We start from the raw sequence: 17582 nt of genomic DNA, 5'->3' as shown, positions 1-17582 counted from the left end.
CTGAAGATCAAGCGACAGTGCGGAGACTTACTAAGCCTGTGTGTCGTACCTACCAACCTGTCTGTATTGTATACCTTTTTGATGTTCATCTTGTCAGACACTGCAACACATGGCATCTTGGTACAGAAAACACCTTGGACAACCTTTTCAAGTGAGAATTGTTGGATCTGAGAGGGACATGACCTCTCAGTGGCTACATTCTCACTACTACTACTACTCTGCACCTCTCCTTCCGACAGTATTTAAGTCTCCGCACTGTCGCTTGATCTTCAGATAGTCCCTGTCTATGGAACTGAACTTCTCCAGGCTGAGGGACTGACAACCTCAAATTCTACGACTTCAAGGGTGATGGACAGATTACATCGTCCTCACATCTTTACTGTTCCTGCCTACTTTCTGTATTCGACTGAAGAAGCCTACTGTGTAGGCGAAACGTTTCGGAATAAAGTTGCCTAACTGTTGCCTATGTGTCTTACCTACCAACTACCCCTATTACCAATGTTCATTTATACATTTTATTAGTGCTTTACATTTATTTGGCATTTTTTTCTGCATGTAAATCTATACTTATGCTAGGGAAGTGACCCCTGAAGTGACCTAGAGTCACTATGGAGGGGGATTCCCCTTCCAAACAATAACCTCTCTTCCCTCTCTCCTCCTCCCCGTCTTCCATTCATCAACAACAGCCTTCAACAAAGGTAACTGTCATGTTGAATGTTCATTCTTTTGTGCATGTAAATCTATCTTTTAGGTAAAAAGAAAATTGTTGTCGATACTTCTGGGTGTCTGGAACGAATTAATTGGATTTACATAATTTCTTATGGGGAAAATTGATTCGAAAATCGTCTATTTCAATAATAGTCCCACTTCCAGGAACGGATTAAGGACGATAATTGAGGGACCACTGTATATATAAAAGGTATTTTACCATAATTTTTGTGTAAGATGCAGAAAATTTAATTTTCAAATATTCTTAAGCACTTCTAGTGATGGAGAGAAATTTTGAAGAAATTTAATACCCTGAATGCCACCACCATCAATAAAGTCCGGAAGGAAGAGACAACTGCTATAATAACCAATACATGGAAGCAATTGTGGCCTGAATATGTTAATGCTTTCCATGTCTTTGACAAATTATTTGCAGATACAGTATTCACAAGGGGTAAACATACTGTGGGAATAAGTTAAATTTTTGTTATGTAAGATTGGCATAACATTCAACAAAGATGCCTATAAATTTAAACATAATACAATAGGGTTTGAGAAGTCATACAGGTACAGAGTAGGATGTGGGATGACTGGGTGCCTTGTGAAGGCTAGTTAAGTTTGTTGTAGCTATGGAAAACTTGAAACCATGAAGTAGACCAGTTGTGTGATCTGTAGTATGCTGTAAAATGGTCATTAAAACTGACAACTAAACTGCCTTTGTCCTTGCGGGAAGAACCAAGGCAGATTCATTTATAGCTATTAGGAATAAGGATGCAGCCCTTCTGTATGCCTTTACACAAAATCAGGAGAAAAACTTATTCACTTGAACCATACAGCACTTTTCAAGTAGAAAATTTTTAAGGAAAAGAGATAGTCAGTCATGAAGGCCTAATGGGTGTGGTTAATGCTATGGGTCTCTAATATATATACTGTATGTGTATGGTGTGAGGTAATCAGAAGTATATTCCTCTCTTCTATGTGCAGATTATTTGTGTATTGTGTATATTCAGAGGGCTGAGAAAGGGTTGTTGAAATTTGTACTTTGTTATGCACTCCATAGTACAAGATCGAGTTGGAAGCGCAGCAGCACTTGGAAGAGAAAAAAATGGAAGTACAAAAGTTCACTGTAAAGGGGTTAGCTGGTGTATTCTCGAAAGTAAATGTGACTATACTAGAACTAGAGGGTATGGACCTGAATGTTGAATGGTTCACAAAAGTGGAATGGCAAATGGACGAACATTTATGATGCCATCATTAAATTTATGAAGAAAAAAGAAAATTACAAAGCAGACCACACTAATGGAATTCTTCTCAGAAGATACAACCTGGACCCCTACAAGTCCTTCCAGTTCTTCGTCCTCTACAGCTGATAACCCTGCAAATTAAAACAAAGTTATCAAGTTGGAATTTCCTTTAGATCTTTTCTTTATTTAGAATAATTAAAAATGATTACCTGTATTTACAGTATGCAAATCTATGTATATTAGAGCTGATTTCCTCTATTTTGTTTATACAGTATACAGTACATTACTGTATAAACATTTAAAAATATACTAAAAATGCTATAAATGGTGCAATGGCAACGGTAAAACAATATCTAAATATAGTTGACACAAACCCATTACCAGTACAGTATGCTTAAAATATCAGTAACAGGCGGCTCCTCGCTTATTGACCAATTTGCTTAACGACCAAGTCGTAGGAATGGAACTCAGTCATTAAGTGAGAAGTGCCTGTACTGTATATTTGATCATGCATCTCTCCTCCCTTCTAGTGAGTACATATTTAGGACTTTTAGGTGTTCCTAACAGATGCTTTATTGGCTCTATGCAGGACAAAAATGACCTTTGAATCTGTTCCAGCTCTGATATCTCCTGCCCTGAAAAGAGCCATCAACACTGAAAAGCTCTCTCAACACGAGTGCACAAGCAATTTGAAGTGTCACCAATGACTGGCATTATTTCACATAGCTGACATTAATACACCTAGATCCTTCACATGTTCGTTTACTATATAAACCTGTGGCTGAGGGAAGGCTAGGGGGCATCTAAGGAAAGACTGGAGAGAGGGCAGTAAAGGAGGTGTTGTGTGCAAGGGGCTTTGACATCCAACAGGCTTACGTGAGCATGTTTGATCTGTGTGAAGCCAAGTAGTTTTTATAATCTGGTGTGTTGGTGGAATGTGAGCAAGGTAACAGTTATGGAGGGATTCAGAATTACCAGTTAGCTGTACTACAGTCCTGGAGGTGGAAAATATGGTGCATCACTCTGAAGGAGAGGTGGGGATCTTACAGGCTGGAAGATCAATTGAACTGCACTGACAACACATTTTTGGCAAAACAGTGATTGAATGATGGAGAGTTTCTTCCTTTTCAGGTCACCCTGCCTAGGTAGGGAATAGCTGAAAAGTTTAAATTAAAACAAATTCTCATGTTCATAAGACCTGTGTAAGTACTGCATGCATTGAAATTTTAGATAACTACTGGATAATGTTTAACAAGGGATTTGATCATTTAGGCTTAAAACTATTTTAATTACTGCCAGATATCACTTCAATAATAAACCTGTAAATGACTTTCAAATGTATTTATATTACTCTAAACCTTTTTTTTTTTTTAAGAAAAACTTTAAAGAAAGTTTTTGAAATGAGAACATAACAAACACTAAACACAGCATAATGGCAATTTTTTTTAAAACTCATTATACCATTGTAATTTCTAAAACTGCATATTTACTTTAAACAACAGGTCAGATATGGTAAAAAAAAAAATCCTAAGTGCATACTGCCAGTCCTACCCCTATACACTTGATATTAGTTGTCTCATACAAAGCAAGATTTGATGCATATTTTCTGCCATGTAGTTTCTCTCCTTATTATCTACCATAATGTTAAGCATCATACTTCAAAATCACATTTTCACCTTTTGGCAATTTTCATCAGATTATGATTGTCTTCCAAGTAATTTTACTTCTCCAAGAGGAAAAAAAAAAAGATAAATAATAAACCTACATTATTTATAGTTAAGGAGTACATACCTCATTTAGGTCGTACATTACAAGTTTTCACAGTGGTTTCCTATCCTGTTGCAGTACTTTCCCTCTGGTTAAAATTTCTGCATATTACTCTTAATTAGTCACTTAACACTATTTTTAGGAAAAATCACTCAACTTCACTGTGCCTTGCCTAAAATTCTTTTCTCTTTTTGTTATGCACTAAAGTGTAGGGTAAAATAAATTCCGTACTGACGTAAGTTATCCACTTGCCATTCAATTTCTGTCTCCAGAAAACCTTTGTCAATCCAACAACAAAGTAAACTTAAGTCCCATGTATAAAGTTAGAGCCAGAAACGAATGTCTTGGCTTGCCTGGCTGGTAAGGTAATGGTTGTATTGGTGGAAGTGATAATCCCACAAACTCTATAATTTCCTGATATTTTTAACTTACAATAACATTTGTCTGGCTCTTAAGTAGTCTATAAGCATAAGGATTAGTCTGCCAGAAATGCACTACATGTTAGTGGCTTTCTTTTGTGCCTAACAATATTTTATTAAATGTAAACTACATTTTGTTGCCTAACGACATACCTGTTTAACCCTTTCAGGGTTGGTCCTGTACATATATGGCTTGAAAGCCAGGGTTGGTCCCATACTTGTCTGCCAAAATTCTAGTGCCTTTAAATCTGGTGGAAGAAAGCTGGTAGGCCTACATATGAAAGAATGGGTCTGTGTGGTCAGTGTGCACAGTATAAAAAAAAATCCTGCAGAACGCAGTGCATAATGAGAAAAAAAACCAACTCGACAGCATTTTTGGCTTAAAACAACGACTTTGCAGTGTATTTACATGTGGTATTTATGGTAGTAGTCTCATTTTCCTGGTCTCATTTGATAGAATTGAAGATATATTACAGAAATAGAGATGAATTTTATTGGTTTCGCGAAGAAAAGTACCTTGAAATTGAGCTCAAAGTAGCGGTAATATTTGATTTTTGCCAATGTTCAAGAGTAAACAAATCATGCCACACGTCCAATACACATCAGCTGGTGAGTCTAATATTCTTCTACAACTGTGCTGATATTATTTATACCATTTTTACAATAATGCAGTAGTCTGCATAACTAAATTTTCTATTTTTTTGTGAGAAGAAAAATAAAAAAAGGAAAGAAAGTGTAATATAAGAGGGACCTGGAGACGTGACTAATGAATAGAGAAAATGTTATTTTAGTGCCAGGAATGCGTGTCTTGTTTATTCTGTACCCTATTTTGAAATTGGCATCTTTTGAAATTTGTGTGAAATTGGCCAAATTGCCAATTTCTGACCACTTTATTTGGTAGTTGAAATCGGTAAATGGGCAGTTTCTTGTACTCAATCGACAGAACAAATGGAGTTCTAGCGAAATAGCTATGATTTTAGTCTACTGGAACAATGGAATTAGCCGAAAATAGGGCTCAAAGTGGGCAAAATCAGTGATGCATAAATATCGCAGATATCGCTAACTTTGCGAGAGCGTAATTTCTTAAGTTTTCCATCAAATTTCATACTTTTTGGTGGTATTACCATCGGGAAGAGATCTCTATCAATTCACAAGCATTTATTTTTTTTTTTGTGTGTGTGTGTGTGGGGGGGGGGGTTCAACCCTGAAAGCGAGTTAAGGATCGGGGGTCTTGATCCTCAAAGGAATAACGACCGCTCAGACTTATGACCAGCTCTCTGACCAGTGTACTGTATGTGTATTTTAGTTTTTTATTGTTTTTAATGCCTAGTTCTATTTTTAATACAGCTTCTCCTCACTTAACAATGGAGTTTTGTTCCTAAGACCACGTTAGTAAATGAATTCATCGCTGAGTGAGGAGCATACTACAATAGTAGCAGGTTTGTGTCAACCATCTTTGGTATTGTTTTAATGTCACCTTTGCACCATTCATAACATTTCTGGTATATTTTTAATTGTTTATACCATTGTGTACTGCCTATTACAATAAACAGAATAGAGGAAATCAGCTCTAATATACATACATTATTTAGGTATGTGTACTGATCAGAGAGCCTGTCGTAAGTCTGAGCCGTCGGTAAACGAGTACGTTGCTAAGTGAGGAGAGGTTGTATACTAAAAATGTTATGAATAGTGCAAAGGTGACATTAACCCCTCGACTGTCGCAACCCCAAATCCTGAGGTGTCTCCTGGTGTCGCAAAATTTAACCCTTTGACTGTCGCGGCCGTATATATACGTCTTACGAGGTACCGTGTTTGACGTATATATACTCATAAATTCTAGCGGTTTCAAATCAAGCAGGAGAAAGCTGGTAGGCCCACATGTGAGAGAATGGGTCTGTGTGGTCAGTGTGCACCATATAAAAAAAATCCTGGAGCACGCAGTGCATAATGAGAAAAAAAAACTCCGACCGTTTTTTTAATTAAAATGCCGACTTTGTGGTCTATTTTCGTATAGTATTTAAGTTGTATTCTCGTTTTCTTGGTCTCATTTGATAGAATGTAAAACATATTATAGAAATAGAGGTGATTTTGATTGATTTTACTATAAAAAGAATCTGGAAATGGAGCTCAAAGTAGGGGAAATGTTTGATTTTTGCCAATGTTGAAAAGTAAACAAATGATGCCATTGTCCAATAAATGTCCAACTAGCCATTCTAATATGCAGTCATGAATGGGTTGATGTTATTTATACAATTATTACAGAATTGCAGTAGTCTGCATAATAGTAAGTCTTCTATTTTTTGTTTGAATAAAAATTCAAATTGGAAAGCAAGAGTAATAACAGAGGGGCCTGGAGACATGACTGATGAACAAAGAAAATGTTATTTTAGAGCCAGGAATGTCTGCATTGTTCATTCTGAACCTTATTTTGAAACTGTCATATTTTTTAGTTTTCGTGAAATTGGCCAAATTGCAAATTTCTGACCACATTAAAGAGGGCTCAAAGTGGGCGACATCGCCGATTTGTAAACAGCGCCAAGGTCGCTAACTTCGCGAGAGCATAATTCCGTCAGTTTTCCATCAAATTTGTTTTTTTTTGGTGTCATTACAATCGGGAAAAGATTCTCTATCATTTCATAAGAAAATTTTTTTTTTTTTTAAATTTTGCGACACTAGGAGACGCCTCAGGATTGGGGGCTGCGAGTCAAAGGGTTAAAAAAAAAAAAAAAAAAAAAAAAACTTATGAAATGATAGAGAATCTTTTCCCGAGTGTAATGACACCAAAAGAACAAAATTTGATGGAAAACTGACAGAATTACGCTCTCGTGAAGTTAGCGACCTCGGCGATATTTACGAATCTGAGATTTAGCCCACTTTGAGCCCTATTTTCGGCTATTTCCATTGTTTCAGTCGACCAAACTCATAGCTATTTCTTTAGAACTCTATTTTTTCTATCAATTGAGTATAAGAAACTGCCCATTTACTGATGACAACTACCCAATAACGTGGTCAGAAATTTGCAATTTGACCAATTTCACGCAAATTAAAAAATATGACAATTTCAAAATAGGGTCCAGAATGAACAATGCAGACATTCCTGGCTCTAAAATAACATTTTCTTTGTTCATCAGTCACATCTCCAGGCCCCTCTGATATTACTCTTGCTTTCTATTTTCAATTTTCATTCAAACAAAAAATAGAAGATTTACTGCTATGAAGACTACTGCAATATTGTAATAACTGTATAAATAATGTCAACCCATTCATGACTGCATATTAGAATGGCTGCTTGGACATTTATTGGAAAATGACATCATTTGTTTACTTTTGAACATCGGCAAAAATCAAACATTTCCCCTACTTTGAGCTCCATTTCAAGGTTCTTTTCATAGTAAAACCAATCAAAATCACCTCTATTTCTATATGTTTTCCATTCTATCAATGAGACAAAGAAAATGAGAATACAACCATAAATACTATATGAAAACAGACCACAAAGTCGACATTTTAATTAAAAAAAAAAGCCAGAGTTTTTTTCACATTATGCCCTGCGTGCTACAGGATTTTTTTTATATGGTGCACACTGACCACACAGACCCATTCTCACATGTGGGTGCACCAGCTTTCTCCTGCTTGATTTGAAGCCGCTAGAATTTATGAGTATAAATATGTCAAAAACGTTGGCTCGTAAGACGTATATATACGACCAAAACAGTCAAAGGGTTAAAACAATATCTAAAGATGGCTGACACAAACCCACTACCAGTACAGTATTCTTGAAATATCAGTAAGGGGAGGCTCCTTGCTTAATCCTTTGACTGTCGCGGCCGTATATATATGTCTTACGAGGTACCGTGTTTGATGTGTACTCATAAATTCAAGCGGCTTCAAATCAAGCAGGAGAAAGCTGGTAGGCCCACATGTGAGAGAATGGGTCTGTGTGGTCAGTGTGCACCATATAAAAAAAATTCTGGAGCACGCAGTGCACGAGAAAAAAAAACTCAGACCGTTTTTTTTAATTAAAATGCCGACTTTGTGGTCTATTTTCGTAAAGTATTTATGGTTGTATTCTCGTTTTCTTGGTCTCATTTGATAGAATGTAAAACATATTATAGAAATAGAGGTGATTTTGATTGATTTTACTATAAAAAGAATCTGGAAATGGAGCTCAAAGTAAGGGAAATGTTTGATTTTTGCCAATGTTCAAAAGTAAACAAATGATGTCGTTGTCCAATAAATGTTCAACTAGCCATTCTAATATGCAGTCATGAATGGGTTGATGTTATTTATACAATTATTACAGTATTGCAGTAGTCTGCATAATAGTAAGTCTTCTATTTTTTGTTTGAATAAAAATTCAAAATAGAAAGCAAGAGTAATATCAGAGGGGCCTGGAGACATGACTGATGAACAAAAAAAATGTTATTTTAGACCCAGGAATGTCTGCATTGTTCATTCTGGACCTTATTTTGAAATTGTCATATTTTTTAATTTTCATGAAATTGGCCAAATTGCAAATTTCTGACCACATTATTGGGTAGTTGAAATTGGTAAATGGGCAGTTTCTTGTACTCAATCGATAGAAAAAATGGAGTTCTAAAGAAATAGCTATGAGTTTGGTCGACTGGAACAACGGAATTAGCCGAAAATAGAGCTCAAAATGGGCGAAATCGCCGATTTGTAAATATCGCCAAGGCCGCTAACTTCGCGAGAGCATAATTTCGTCAGTTTTCCATCAAATTTCATTTTTTTGGTGTCATTACAATCGGAAAAAGATTCTCTATCATTTCATATGAAAAAATTATTATTTTTTTTTTTAATTTTCCGACACCAGGAGACACCTCAGGATTGGGGGTTGCAACAGTCAAGGAGTTAACAGCCAAAACTTGTGAAATTACATAGACGCAAAGTTAGCAGTGTGGGTGCAATTTACGAATCAGTGATTCTGCCCACCAAGTCCTAGTTTAAGTCAATTCTATTGCTCCATTTGATCAAATTCTTAAATTATTTTTGCTGGTATGTCTTCCATTTTATTGATTGAGCACAAAGAAACAACCCATTCAACTATTACAACTACCTTGTAAAATGTACAGAAGTCATTAATTTGGCCAATTTTACACAAATTTAAAAAAATACTAATTTAACCCTTTCAGGGTTTCGGCCGTACTAGTACGGCTTACGTGCCAGTGTCCATGACGTACTAGTACGCATAAATTCTAGCGCCTTCAAATCTAGTGAGAGAAAGCTGGTAGGCCTACATATGAAAGAATGGGTCTATGTGGTCAGTGTGCGCAATATAAAAAAAATCCTGCAGCACACAGTGCGTAATGAGAAAATAAAAAAAAAAACTTTGACAGTGTTTTTGGATTAAAACAGTGACTTTGCACTATATTTTCGTATGGTATTTATGGTTGTATTTTAGTTTTCCTGATCTCATTGTATAGAATGGAAGACATATTACAGAAATTGAGATGATTTTGACTGGTTTTACAATGAAAAGTACCTTGAAATTGAGCTCAACGTAGCAGAAATGTTCGATTTTTACCAAAGTTCAAAAGTAAACAAATCATGCTAAGCGTCCAATACACGTCAACTGGTGAGTCTAATATTCTTTCACAAGTGCGCCGATATTATTTATACCATTTCTACACTAATGCAGTAGTCTGCATAACAGTAAATCTTATTTTTTTTTGTGAAAATAAAAATTCTAAGTGGAAAGCAAAAGAAATGTAAGAGGGGCCTGGGGACGTGACTAATGAACAGAGGAAATGTTATTTTAGTGCCAGGAATGTCTTTCTTGTTTATTCTGGACCATATTTGGAAATTGGCATCTTTTGAAATTTGTGTGAAATTGGCAAAATTGCTAAATTCTGACCACTATATTGGATACTTGAAATCGGTAAATTGGTGGTTTCTTGTACTCATTCAATAGAAAGAATGGAGTTCTAGCAAAATAGTTATGATTTTTGTCAACTAGTACACTGAAATTGGCCGAAAATAGGGCTCAAAGTGGGCAAAATTGCCGATGCGTGAACATCGTCGAGACCGCTAACTTCACGAGAGCATAATTCCGTAAGTTTTCCATCAAATTTCATACTTTTGGTGTCATTATGATCGGGAAAAGATTCTCTATCTTTTCATAAGAATTTTTTTTTTTTTTAAATTTGGGGGAACCCTAAGAACAAGTCTCTGAGAGGGCCTGTGGACCCTGAAAGGGTTAAAAATAGAGTCCAAAATAAACAAAGTAGTCATTCCTGGCACTGAAACATTTCCTCTGTTCATTAATTATATTTCCAGGCCTCTCCTCTAATACACTCTCATACTGATTAATAATCACACAAAAATAGAAGATTTACTCTTTCTCGGATAATAAAATGTAAACAGGAATGATTTGAATCAGACCTATCAAAAGCCCATAAAACAGACCGGGGGTGTAGGGAGGCCTTACGCATCCTCAGGAAAAGTGGCAAAAATTGAATATTTTTACTACTCTTGAGCCCATTTTCAAACTACAGTGGTACCTCGAATTTCGGCCATAATTCGTTCCAGAAGGTTGTTCGAATGCCGTTACCAAACGAATTTGTTCCCACAGGGAAGAATGTGAATTAGATTAGTCCATTTCAGACCCCCAAAAATACATTTACAAAAGCACTTACAAAAATACACTTACATAACTGCTCGAGTTGGGAGCTGTTCGAAATTCGAGGTACCACTGTACTTCCAGTCCTGAAACCAACCAAAATCATCTTTATTTCAGTAGTATGTGTTCCATTCTATCAGTTGATACCAAGAAGCAGCCAATAAAAACATAAAAACTATCCTAGAAAATACCTCAAACTTGCTATATTAAACCAAACACATTAGTTTTGTTTTTTCCATGCACCGCATGTGGCAGGAACTTTTGTATACTGTGCACTCACTGCACAGACCCATTCTCTCATATCTAGGCAAAAATATACTGCTCACAGCTTATCTGAGTGAGCCAGGCTCATGACATAGAACTACATGAGGGACCTTGGCCTCAGTGATGTAGTTCTATGTGACTGCCACTGAAAGGGTTAATGTTTCTGAAAATTTATCAATTACTTGATCAAAGATTTTTCTAAATGAACAAAATTCACTTCAACAAACACTTACTTTAAAAATCTACAAGAAGAAGAGTCTGTCGCACAGCTTATTGTCAGGGTGCTTCTTGACACTTTCGCCAACCAAGAAAGCCAACTTGTGGGCATACTGAAATTAAACAGTACTAGTCTTTACATTCCATTGAAGAAATTCACATCTTCACATAATATGTGACTTAACAATGGTTTAACAAATGGCGATGCAAACTTGAACCTTCATTTATCTAATGCGTTAATGTTGTAGTGCAATTACAGTACCGTATCTACTTGAGTATGTCAGGGAGAGAGGGAAGGAACTCCAGCTCATGGTCCTACCTCTTAATTTTTAAATGGCAGCAGTGAAACAGCAGTCTATTCAATTTCTGAACCACTTGCTGGAAATCCACTTCTACTGTGTTTTTACTCGGTTCATACCACTCTTTTGTTTAAAAAATGTTTTCAGGTATCCTTGTGGCTTATTTCGGGTGTGCAGATCACCCTCACTTTATGTAATAAATGCAAATTTACATAAGGGAACCCATTGCAACATATAAGGTATGGGAATCTATTCTGAGACTTCGTAAATTCCACATTTCTAAATTAATGTTTACAAAAAAAAAAAAATGAGCTCACCACACATGCACCAAATGGTCCATTAACAAGTCAAACTGAAGCAAGAAGGAAAGAAGTATTTTTTTCCCTTATTGCTTCAGTGTGACTTGTCAATGGTCCAGGTTGGACCGAAATGTCACAAGTTTTCCCCTCTTAAGTGTGGATTATTTGTGTATTGTTCCAGCTACAGTACTGTGATTATTTGAAACTATTAAAGAAAACATCTTAGAAAAGGAGAACTCATAATACAACAGATCATCAGAATGTAACAGATAAGGTAAGTGAACAATGAATGAATAAATAACATTCACTCACTAGATACATGTTACATAAAGAATGAAGTGGTATAAAGTGAAGGAAAACTTAGGTGCTGACCTGACATGGAGCTGGGACACGGATTGTGCCAGGCCAGTTGTAATATAGGTGTGTTAGCTTATAGGTCAGACGCTGCATGTTGTCAACTTTCAACTTACCTCCATCATGTACAACAACATAATGGGTGGGAGACACTGTGCCCTAGTAAAAATATAAGAAAATTTATATTACTTAACATCTTACTGAAGGTCATGGGGCTAAAAGCTTCAAATTCAGATGAGAATAACAATGAATTAAAGTATCTTAAAGGAAGAAAGCAATGAATAACTCAGGAAAGAGATGTCAAAATAGGGAAGAGTAACTAGCAAAGTTCCACAAGGACTGGCATTAGGATCAGTACTGTTTCTGTTATGTGAATAACATTCCAGATGAGATTGGTTCAGATATATCCTTGTTTGAGGATGATATAAAACTAATGAGGAGAATATAAACAGATGAGGACAAAGAATGGCTTAAAAGGGATTTGGGCACATTGCGAGTGGTCAAATGAATGGTTGTTTGAAATTCAACCCCCAGTAAATGCAAGGTCATGAGGATTGCGAAAGATGAATGTGAGCAGGGTAATATTTTGTGAAGGGATTCAGGGAAACCAGTTAGCAGGATCTGAGTTCTGGATTTACTTACTTGTCTCACATGTTGAGAAACAAGAAGGAAGTCATACCAACAACGGCGAGTGATTGTATGGTCAATGATGGAACCAGGTGGTGGATTTCCCAGTTCTCTAGAGCGCTACAAAATTAATATAGCATATGAAATATAATATATGAAAACCTTAAAATACAATCTCTTGCTTTAAGAATGTCTTCTTTGCAAGCCTAACTGGGAATGGCAAATTACTGATAGTAAGATATGCATAATCACTTCAACATTACTTCTTAACCCTTAAATGGTCCAAACGTATATATACGTTTTTTCAACATCTGAAAGTATGTAAAAAAATGTAGATCTCCTTTTTTGTTTTACATTTGAAAACGTGTAAAAAACTTTTATCTACATTTTTGTTGTTGTTATATTTGAAAATATGTAAAAAAAAGTAGATCTACTTTTGTAGCACTACGAATTTGAACGTCGATCTGTTTGGACTGTTTAAGGGTTAAATGTTAAAATATTTTATATCAGCACTATTTTTTCATTATTTCCACCTACACTTATCTCCAATTTTATTACCAAATGCGAACAATATAAATAATGATTATTTGTCAACATTTTCAAAATCAACTTACCATAGCTGCAAAGATCCTAGTATTCACCCTTTTCTGGACAACAATTAAATATAATTTAGGCTCATAAGAAGCAAAGTGATGAAAGATGGTGGCCAGTTGAGGAAGTTCATGATCTTCTACAAGTTTCAGCTGTCCCTCAGATACTCCATCACGATACATTATTATTGAACGAGGCAAGACATGGTACAGCTGAAGAAAATGCAAATGAAAAGCAGACTAATAAAGCCAGCCATACATGGTGTACAAAGAAAGAAGCTGTTTTTAAAGTAATTTAAAATAGAATTGATGAGGGGAAAAGAGTGAGTGGTGCACTTAGGAGTCTGTGGAATGTGTGGTGTGAATATAATGCAGAGAATTCGTAGTTTGGAAGTTAGGAGGAGGTGCGGGATTACCAAAACTGTTGTCCAGAGGGCTGAGGAAGGGTTGTTGAGGTGGTTCGGACATGTAGAGAGAATGGAGCGAAACAGAATGACTTAAAGAGTGTATCAGTCTGTAGTGGAAGGAAGGCGGGGTAGGGGTCGGCCTAGGAAAGGTTGGAGAGAGGGGGTAAAGGAGGTTTTGTGTGCGAGGGGCTTGGACTTCCAGCAGGCATGCGTGAGCGTGTTTGATAGGAGTGAATGGAGACAAATGGTCTTTAATACTTGACATGCTGTTGGAGTGTGAGCAAAGTAACATTTATGAAGGGGTTCAGGGAAACCGGCAGGCCAGACTTGAGTCCTGGAGATGGGAAGTACAGTGCCTGCACTCTGAAGGAGGGGTGTTAATGTTGCAGTTTAAAAACTGTAGTGTAAAGCACCCTTCTGGCAAGACAGTGATGGAGTGAATGATGGTGAAAGTTTTTCTTTTTTGGGCCACCCTGCCTTGGTGGGAATCGGCCAGTGTGATAATAAAATAAAATTAAAAGTACAGCATTCTAAAAATTATTAAATATGAAAAACAAATGTACAACAATGTACTGAAGACTATAGAGCACTTATGGATACAATTTTGAGAGAGACAAATACCATACATATTCAACTTTCCAGTACAAAAATGGAAAAATAGCATGTCACATTAGTATGAGTGCAGAATGACTTAAGCCAATATTAACCCTTTGACTGTTTCGGCCGTATATATATGTCTTACGAGCCAGTATATATACATAGATGTATATATACTCAATAATTCTAGCGGCTTCAAATCAAGCAGGAGAAAGCTGGTAGGCCCACATGTGAGAGAATGGGTCTGTGTGGTCAGTGTGCACCATATAAAAAAAACCTGCAGCACGCAGTGCATGAGGAAAAAAAAAAAATGACCATGTTTTTGGATTAAAACACCGAATTTGAGGTGTATTTTCCTATAGTACTTATTGCTGTATTCTCATTTTCATGGTCTCATTTGATAGAATGGAAAACATATTACAGAAATAGAGATGATTTTGATTAGTTTCACGATGAAAACGACCTTGAAATTGAGCTCGAAATAGCGGAAATGTTAGATTTTTACCAATGTTCAAAAGTAAGCAAATCACAACATACGTTCAATACACATCAACTGGGGAGTCTAATATTCTTTCACTAGTGCACTGACATTATTTATACCATTTTTACAATAATGCAGTATTCTGCATAACAGTAAATCTTCTATTTTTTGTGTGAATAAAAATTCAAAATAGAAAGCAAGAGTAATATAAGAGGGGCCTGGAGACATGACTAATGAACAGAGGATATGTTATTTTAGTGCCAAGAATGTCTGCATTGTTTATTCTGGACCCTATTTTGAAATTGGAATCCTTTTTAATTTGCATGAAACTGGCATCCTTTTTAATTTGCATGAAATTGGCCAAATTGCCAATTTCTGACCACTTTATTGGGTAGTTGAAATCGGTAAATGGGTGGTTTCTTGTACTTAATTGATAGAAAAAATGCAGTTCTAAAGAAATAGCTATGAGTTTGGTCAACTGGAACAATGGAATTGGCCGAAAATAGGGCTCAAAGTTGGCGAAATCGCCGATGCATTTATACCACCGAGTTTGCTAACTTCGCGGGAGCATAATTCTTTAAGTTTTCGATCAAATTTCATGCTTTTGGTGTCATTACCATTGGGAAAAGATTCTCTATCATTTCATAAGAATTTTTTTTTTTTTTTCAAAAAATTTTTCGACACCAGGAGACACTTCAGGATTTTGGGTTGCGACAGTCAGTGGGTTAAATGACTAAAATCTCTTGACCTCTAATGTTCACACACTTCTGGCAAGACAGCTATTAACCCTTTCAGGGTTGGTGCTGTACTAGTACGCAAAAATTCAAGCGCCTTCAAATCTAGTGAGAGAATAAGTAAGTAAGTAAGTAAGTAAGTTTATTCAATTATACACAAATACAGTTACATAGAATTATCATATATAGCAGCATATGTGTAGAGAACCTAGGATAACCCAAAAAAGTCAGACAGAGTGACTTATTTCCATTGGGGTCCTTTTACCTTATTATTATAGTATAAAGGTTATAATATTTTCTTATTGTTCTACAATGAAGATAACATCTTATTATCATACTAAAAAGACTATCTGCGACACCATATGGTAGGCCTACATATGAAAGAATGGGTCTGCATGGTCAGTGTGTGCAGTATAAAAAAAAAATCCTGCAGCACACAGTGCGTAATGAGAAAAAAACTCCAACTGTGTTTTTGGTTTAAGAAAGCGACTTAGCAGTGTACGGTGGTACCTCGAGTTTCGTACTGCTCCCAAGTGTATTTTTGGGAGTCTGAAACAGACTAATCTAATTTACATTATTCCTTATGGGAACAAATTCATTCAGTAACGGCACTCGAACAGCCTTCTGGAATGAATTATGTACAAAACTCTGGGTACCACTGTATTTTCGTATGGTATTTATGGTTGTACATATTCTCGTTTTCTTGGTCTCATTTGATAGAATGGAAGATATATTACAAAAATAGAGATGATTGTGATTGGTATCACGATGACAAGTACACGTACCTTGAAATTAAGCTCAAAGTAACGAGAATGTTCAAGAGTAAACAAATCACGCCACACATCCAATACACGTCAATTGATGAGTCTAATATTCTTTCACAAGAGCGTTGATATTATTTATCCTGTTTTTACAATGATGCAGTAGTATATGTAAGTAATGTAAGAGGGGCCTGGAGACATGACTAATGAACAGATAAAATGTTATTTTAGTGCCAGGAATGTCTGTCTTGTTTATTCTGGACACTATTTTGAAATTTGTGTGAAATTGGCAAAATTGTCAATTTCTGACCACTTCATTGGGTAGTTAAAATCGGTGAATGGGCAGTTTCTTGTACTCAATCGATAGAACAAATGGAGTTCTAGCAAAATCGCTATGATTTTAGTAGACTGTAACATTGGAATTGGCTGAAAATAGGGCTCAAATTGGGCGAAATCGCCAATGTGCAAATATTGCTGGGACCGCTAACTTCGTGAGAGCATAATTCAGTAAGTTTTCCATCAAATTTCATACTTTTGGTGTCATTACGATCAGAAAAAGATTCTCTATCATTTCCTAAAAAAAATTTTTTTTTTTTTTTCTGGAAAAATTTTCGACCCTGAGAACGAGTTTGGGAGAAGGCCTCTCGACCCTGAAAGGGTTAAACAAATAACTTTGGTGGGGAACATTTGATGTAGTAAAAAAAAATAAATCTTGCATCTCAAGTTGTGCAACAATAGGAGACTGAATCAGAAGAACCTAACTCTCATACAGGGATTCAAATATAAACACTTAGAGCTACATATGTAAGTCACATCAGTCAATTCAAGATTATGTGGCAAACTGAAATTCTAACCTTATGATAGTGCCTCAAGGATTCCAGCAAGGACATTTTAAGACCATGTACTATTTCATCAGCAGGATGCTGGAAGCTGACATGCGAGTACCACTTAGTAAGAGTCTGGTTGATAGATGCTACAAACCCAACTACTGATTCTCCTCGGCGAGTTGGATCATGATAAACATCAACACCACATACCTGGAAAACAAAACTATTTTAGAAAAGGTAATTGTATAAAAGGAGGTAGTAAGCTGGTAGACAGCAACTACTCAGGAAGGTACTACCATCCTGCTGAGTGTAAAACAGAAGCCTGTAACTGTTTTACATGATGGT

General features: G+C 36.2%; 1 protein-coding gene across 5 annotated transcripts in view; it reads right to left on the bottom strand.

Annotated features, from left to right (window-relative positions):
* Positions 1-420: 420 nt before the first annotated feature.
* LOC128690747 (piwi-like protein Ago3) overlaps positions 421-17582 on the bottom strand; it is a 122025-nt gene continuing 104863 nt past the window's right edge. For 4 of the 5 annotated variants that reach the window (XM_070088265.1, XM_070088268.1, XM_070088266.1 and 1 more), the window contains 6 exons: positions 17265-17447; positions 13455-13643; positions 12856-12960; positions 12232-12372; positions 11279-11374; positions 421-2083 (listed from right to left, as the gene is read on the bottom strand). In XM_070088265.1, coding sequence (XP_069944366.1) covers positions 11288-11374; positions 12232-12372; positions 12856-12960; positions 13455-13643; positions 17265-17447 — 705 coding nt within the window. In that variant the 3' untranslated portion in view covers positions 421-2083; positions 11279-11287. The remainder of the gene's footprint in view (positions 2084-11278; positions 11375-12231; positions 12373-12855; positions 12961-13454; positions 13644-17264; positions 17448-17582) is intronic. The other variant, XM_070088267.1, reaches the window with a different exon arrangement.

This window comes from Cherax quadricarinatus, chromosome 24 (genome assembly GCF_038502225.1).
Source record: "Cherax quadricarinatus isolate ZL_2023a chromosome 24, ASM3850222v1, whole genome shotgun sequence".
NCBI lineage: Eukaryota > Metazoa > Arthropoda > Malacostraca > Decapoda > Parastacidae > Cherax > Cherax quadricarinatus.
Note: the sequence above shows the minus strand (reverse complement) of the source record. Positions and strands in the feature narration are given on the sequence as shown.